General features: G+C 38.9%; 1 protein-coding gene across 1 annotated transcript in view; it reads left to right on the forward strand.

The window, feature by feature from the left end:
- The first annotated feature begins 3,115 nt into the window (after window positions 1-3,115).
- LOC115305236 overlaps window positions 3,116-7,284 on the forward strand; it is a 34,640-nt gene continuing 30,471 nt past the window's right edge. The window contains exon 1 of the mRNA XM_029955510.1: window positions 3,116-3,325. Coding sequence (XP_029811370.1) covers window positions 3,116-3,325 — 210 coding nt within the window. The remainder of the gene's footprint in view (window positions 3,326-7,284) is intronic.

Raw genomic sequence — 7,284 nt, forward strand, 5'->3', positions numbered from 1 at the left:
AGTTTCTCCACATCCTCACCAGCATTTGGTATTCTCACCATTTTTTGTTTTAGCCATTCTGATAGATGTGTAGTAATAGCTCACCAGAGTCTGAACATCCATTTCCCTAATTGCTAATGATATTGAACCTCTTTCCATGTGTTTGTTTGCTATCTGTGCATCTTCCCCAGTAGAATGACTGGTCATGTCTTTTGTCTATTTTCTAATTGTATTACTTTTTGTTGTTGCTGTTTTTGCTGTCAAGTTTTAAGAATTCTTTATACACTCTAGATATGATTCCTGTGTTGGTTGTGTGGTTTACAAAGCTTTTTCCTCCAGTCTATAATTTCTCTTTTCATCCTCTTCACATAGGTTTCCACAGAGCGTAAGGTTTTAATTTTGGTGAAGTCTTTTTTTTTTTTTAATCTTCTTTCATAAAAAAATTGTCCACAGTGAGGCTTGTTTTATATTGCGGTAAGATACATGTAACATAGTGACCTTTCAAAACACCTTTCTAGAGTGACCTTTTAAAACACAGATCAGATTATGTTGCTCCACTGTTTCATACCTTTTAATGGTTACCTATTGCCTTCAGGATAATGTTTAAAATCTCTAATGTGGAGTAAAGGCCTCACTACCCCAATGTGAGGCCACACTTCCCTGCACTTCAGTCAAACAGAACTACTTTTAGCTGCTCTAAGAAATCTGGCTTTCTCCTTCTTTATTCCTCTGAGGCCATATTCCCCTATCTTCTCCCTTTTACAAAGTCTTTCAGGTTTTAGCTGCTAAACTGTATATTTTACAGCACAAGCATGAATACTCTCAAAGCACTTCTCACATGGAGTTCTAAGTGCACAGTTTTCTACTTTCCCCATTTGCTAAGCTCCTTGAAGGCAAGAACTATTTACTCATTGCTGCCTTTCCTTGGCTTGTTGAAATGCCTGCCACGCTATATGGCTAAACCTAAGCCACCAACCCCAGCAAAATACAGCCTTCCTCAAGGAGCAGCCTTCAGGAAAAGAAACCAAATTCTAACCCCACCATTAGCTCCAAAACGATCATCACCCTCATCCTATCTGACCAACTTTCAAGACATTCTGAAGTTACAAAGCAGCCTTTATTATTGAGCACTTGTGTGTGGCATGGTATTTTGGCAGCATGTTTTATAATTAGCTTGTTGATGGTTTCTCAAAACCCTCAAGGAGAAATGTTCACCTTCTGTCAGAAATTAGGGAACTGTGCCCAGAAAGATCAGAAAACTGCATCCAAAATCATATGGCAAATCATTAGCCCTCACCACAAAGTGGTTTTGTCTACTTGGCTTTGACCCTGATGTGTACTGGGGAAATCCATGAAACCCAGGGGGCACCCGGAGGGGGTTATCCAATACAACTTTATTTTTCCGACCATTAACAAAAATTGAATGATGATTATTTTAAATGTCTGTTGAGTGTATGCATTGAACAAATACAAGCCTACTTGTTAAATGTGAAACTGGTGGGGCACCTGGGTGGCTCAGTCTGTTAAGTGCCCGACTTTGGCTCAGGTCAGATCTCATGGTTTGTGAGTTCGAGCCTGGCATCAGGCTCTGTGCTGACCGCTCAGAGCCTGGAGCTTGTCTTTAGATTCTGTCTGTCCCCTGCTCTCTCTCAAAAATAAATAAAACATATAAAAAGTTAAAAAAAATAAATGTGGAACTAGTGTTTTGTTTAAAGAGATGGGCTTATTATGAGTCTTCCTCTTTAGTAGCTTACAGAATATCTTCTGATTCATGGACTAGGTCCCACAAGTTAGTAGAACCCTTCCTATAGCTTCCTATAACTTCTTTTTTTTTTAAATGTTTTATTTATTTTTGATACAGAGAGAGACAGAGCATGAGAGGGGGAGGGGCAGAGAGAGAAGGAGACACAGAACAGGAAGCAGGCTCCAGGCTCTGGGCTAGCTGTCAGCACAGAGCCTGATGCGGGGCTTGAACCCACGAACGTGAGATCTGACCTGAGCCGAAGCCGGAGGCTTAACCGACTGAGCCACCCAGGCGCCCCTCCTATAGCTTCTATAATATTGGAAGTAGAGAAAAATCTTCACAAATGGCAGTAACTAATTCTCTCTATTTTGCACAGTTTAATCAGGATGTGGTCTCTACTAGCTGAGTGGATTTAAAGAGAGCCATTCTAACAAACCCTATTGTCATATAGACTTGAGCCCTTCAGAGCAAGCCCTCACAAAAGGAAGAAGAGTCCTATTCAAAGAGAATGGTAATTCAGGAAGAAAATTCAGAAAGAAAGCTGACTAGCCTGTCCCCCCCTACAGTACCCTCTCGTATCCTCTAGAAGTTCCAAGGTAATATAGTTTGAAGGTCTACACAGCCTCCCTTGGGGCGACTGTGTTTGGGGTGGATACAGCATTAGGCCTCCTTGTTAGACAAGGCTTGTTGCTGTTGGATCACCACGCTTGCATTCTTACCAGAAGGACGAGACCTAAGGAGGAGATGTGTCTCAAAGTATCAGCCAAACCAGTGAGCGCATAGAACAGCAGCCCCAACCTGCCATGGACTCAGGTCCTGACTCACATCTATCCCTCGGAGCAGGTCCTGCTCATCTCTGGTTGATCGGCCCCAGGACTATTGCATCAGCAGCAGAAATTTACTCCCAAAAGACATACTTTCTCCCCAACCCATTCAGAAATATTATAGGCCCAACGATTTTATCTTGATCATGAAGATACCATTTAACTGATACTGAGATTCAAAACGTTTTTGTAGTGTGGTTTTAGTGGCCAATATAAAACTGTGGGTCACTTATTTATTCAACATATGCTTACTGAGTACTTCCTCTGTGCCAGGCGCTGTGTTTAGCATGGAGGATAGAGTGGTGAACAGCATAAGCAGGGCCTCTGCCCTCGTCAAAGCCTACAGTCTACCAGGGGCAGAGCCTAATACTAAACAGTCATAAAGAGCACACATATATCCTTTAAGTCAGCCTATGTATGTAGCACTTATTCGTTATAATACCATTTATATCTAAAAAAGTTTCCTTAAAAGTACACACACACAGAGCACATTATATATTAAACACTCTATCGCAGTGCATTGTGGGTGCATGCATTTCCCTCACGTTCAAGGAGAGCCAGCTCAGCCATGGGAAAACAGCCACCAGGCTCCAAAGACCCTCAGACTGTACGTGTTTCTCAGCAGAAACACTGGGCTGCCTACATCCACGTGGAGCTGAATTCTGCCAACAACGTGAATGAGCTTGAAGTGGATTCCTCCCCAGAGGCTCCAGACACCTCTGACTTTGTAGTTTCCGGATCAGAAAACCAGCCAAGCCTACTGGATTGCTGTGGAACTGTGGGATAATAATTAGTGTTGTTTTAAGATGCTGAGTTTCTGATAATTTGTTACAGCAATAGAAAACTAATAAAGGAGTAAGGGCATGGACACGAATCAAGAAATTATTGCAGAACGGTAACTAGATGTTGGTGGCATGGACCGCACAACAGTATGAAAGAGATAAGAAATGGTCAGATTCTATATATTTTGAAAGTAGAGCCTAAACCATTTACTGATTTGGTATATAATTGGGAGCAGTCTAGGGTGACTCCAGGGTTTTTTTGTCTGAGCAATTGGAGGGATGAGGTTTCCACTGAAAGTCAACTGTAAATGGAACAGTGTGCAAAGATAAATGTAGAGAGGTGGGTAGGAACTGAATTATATAGAGCTTTCCTAGTTACATTAAGAGTTTTGAAAGAGAGTAGATCTGAAAGTTCTCCTCACAAGAGGAAAATTTTTTTTGTTGGTAACTGAGTTGATGGTAACTTACTATGGTAATCATTTTGCAATATATAAGTGTGTGAAGTCATTATGCTGTATACTTATACAGTGTTGTATGTCAATTATATCTAAAAAAAGAACTTTTAGCATTATCTTAAAATAAAGTTATTGAATACTTGTTTTAAATTGTTTTTAATATTTATATCTTTTTGAGAGAGAGAGACAGGAGCACAAGTGGGGTAAGAGCAGAGAGAGAGGGAGACAAAGAATCCAAAGCAGGCTACAGGCTCTGAGCTGTCAGCACAGAACCCTATGTGGGGCTTAAATTCACAGACTGAGAGATCATGACCTGAGCCAGTCAGATGCTCAACGAACTGAGCCATCCAGGCGCCCCAGTTGTTGAATCCTTTTAAGTAGACAAAGATTACAATCAGATCTGCCCTCACTGTGGAGAAACAGATGGTCAGGTACATCCAGCCAACATAAGTAGTAACTTACACAGTTAGGAAGACCAGCAAGGCCAGCGTCCACCAAGGTGAGCGGAAGGAGAGTCTCCCAGCTCTTTAGGAAAGAATTTCTCAAAAGTAAATAATAAAATGAGAAACTATTTCAAAAGGAAAAATCCTCAGAGGCAACCAGGGTTTATTAAAACTGTTTTAATTACAACATTCCCTAGATATGTAATAAAACTAGGCACAAACAATGCATAATCATAGTTCTAATACCACTATAAAACCAAATAAATTTACAAACTAAACATTGAGAAACATACAACTCAAACTTAGACCATTAATACACGGTTGCAGAAGAAACTGTTTTGCAGAACTAAACTGCCAAAGCTTGACTTAATAGTTGAAAGATGCACTGTGTCTTTTTTTTTCTTTTAAGCATCAACAATACAAATGCAAATGCAAACACCTGCTCTCAAATGTGTTGTAAGAAATGATGTTACTAACATCAAAGTTTTGCTTGCTAGTTCAGGATAATCAGATTTCATAGTAGTCAACATTTTGCCAATGGACAATCTTCAAATGGCATTTTTAATGAGGTACAATTTGATACTTTTGTAAAGTTTACTTACTGGCATGAAGATAAGATAGCATTGTAATATGTGTAACATCTTAGAAATTTTCTATTTATATGACATTTAGTAGTCTTATTGAGTATTCATCATCACATGTTTACCTCTCTACCCACTAACAATGAACTATTATGAAGAAATACATATAAAGGTAGAGTTTGTGTAACACATCTGCTTACAACACCACACAGCTCCTTGAAATTTAGCATGCCTATATGCCAAGAAAGTAAAACTACAAAGACTAGAAGGGAAGAAACAAAATTGAAATTATTTGCAAGTGATGAGATTTTATACAGAAACACTGAAAAACATGCTTCGGAAAATTAGAAACAGCAAGAGATGGGCTGCCTGGGTGGCTCAGTCAGTTAAGAGTCCAACTTCAGCTTGGGTCATGATCTCAGGGCTCATGGGTTCAAGCCCTTCATGGAGCTCTGTGCTGACAGCTCAGAACCTGGAGCTGCTTTGGATTCTGTGTCTCTCTCTCTCGCTCTGCCTCTCCCCCACTCACACTCCATCTCTTTCTCCTTCAAAAATAAACAAACATTTAAAAAAATTTAAACAAAGAGAAATAACCAGAGAGCTTATTAAGCAAAGTTGTTGTAGATAAATATTGGTATGCATTTCACGTGTCAGCAGCCACTGAAAAATAAAATTAAACAGATATTAAAAAAATATATAGTTTTTGGTGCAATTATAAATGGGATTGATTCCTTGATATCTCTTTCTGCTGCTTCATTATTGGTGTATACAAATGAATCAATTTCTATACATTAATTTGATATCCTGTGATTTTACCGAATTCATGTATAAGTTCAAGCAGTTTTTTGGAGTCTTTCAGATTTTCCATGTAGTATCACGTCATCTGCAAAGAGTGAAAATTTGACTTCTTCCTTTACAGTTTTGTTGTCTGATTGCTGAGGCTAGGACTTCCAGTACTACGCTGAACAACAGTGATGAGAGTGGACATCCCTGTCGTGTTCCTGATCTTGGGGCGAAAGCTGTGTTTTTCCCCATTGAGGATGATATTAGCTCTGGGCCTTTCATTTGGACTTTATGATGTTAACAAATGTTCCTTCTATCCCTACTTTCCTAAGGGTTTTTATCAAGAAAGGGTCCTGTATTTTTTCAAATGCTTTTTCTGTATCTATTGAAAGGATCACATGGTTCTTATCCTTTCTTTTATTAATATGGTATATCACATTGATTGATTCATGAATATTGAATCAGTCCTGCAGCACAGAAATAAATCCCACTTGATTGCAGTGAATGCTTCTTTTAATGTACTGTTAAATTCTATTTGGAGGCATCACAATTCCAGACTTAAACTATATTACAAAGCTGTAATCATCAAGGCAGTATGGGACTGGCACAAAAACAGACACAAAGATCAATGAAATAGAATAGAGAATCCAGAAATGGACCCACAAATATATGGCCAACTAATCTTCAACAAAGCAGGAAAGCATATCCAATGGAAAAAAAGACAGTATCTTCAGCAAACAGTGCTGGGAAAAGTGGACAGTGACATGCAGAAGAATAAAACTGGACGACTTTCTTATACCATACACAAAAATAATTTCAAAATAGATAAAAGGCCTAAACATAAGACAGAAAACCATCAAAATCATACAGAAGAAAACAGGCAGCAAACTCTTTGATCTTGGCCTCATCAACTTTCTACTAGACATGTCTCCAGAGGTAAAGCAAATAAAAGTAAAAATGAACTATTAGGACCTCATCAAGGTAAAAATCTTCTGTACAGCAAACAGTTAACAAAACTAAAAGCCAACCTATGAAATAGGAGAAGATATTTGCGAATGACATATTCTATAAAGATTCAGTATCCAAGATCTATAAAGAACTGACCAAACTCAACACCCCCAAAACAAATAATACAGTGAAGAAAAAGTAATAAGACATGAATCAACACTTTTCTAAGGAAGACATCTAGATGGACAACAGACAGATGAAAAGATGCTCAATATCACTCATCATCAGGAAAATACAAATCAAAACCACAATGAGATACCACCTCACACCCATCAGAATGGCTAATATTAACAACTCAGGTAACAACAGATGTTGGCAAGGATGCGGAGAAAGAGGATCTCTTCTGCACTGCTGGTGGGAATGCAAACTGGTGCAGCCACTCTGGGAAACAGTATGGAGGTTCCTCACACAATTAAAAATAGAACTACCCTAAGACCTAGCAATTGCACTACTAGGTATTTATCCAAGGGATACAAATATACTGTTTCAAAGGGACGTATGCACCCCTATGTTTATAGCAGCTCTATCAACAATCGCCAAAGTATGGAAAGAGCCCAAATGTCCATCGACAGATGAATGGATAAAGAAGATGTAGTATATAAATATATAATGGAGTATTACTCGGGAGTCAAAAGGAATGAAATCTTGCCATTTGCAACTACATGGATGGAACTAGAGGGTATTA

Source organism: Suricata suricatta, chromosome 10, assembly GCF_006229205.1.
Source record: "Suricata suricatta isolate VVHF042 chromosome 10, meerkat_22Aug2017_6uvM2_HiC, whole genome shotgun sequence".
In the NCBI taxonomy this organism is placed as follows: Eukaryota; Metazoa; Chordata; class Mammalia; order Carnivora; family Herpestidae; genus Suricata; species Suricata suricatta.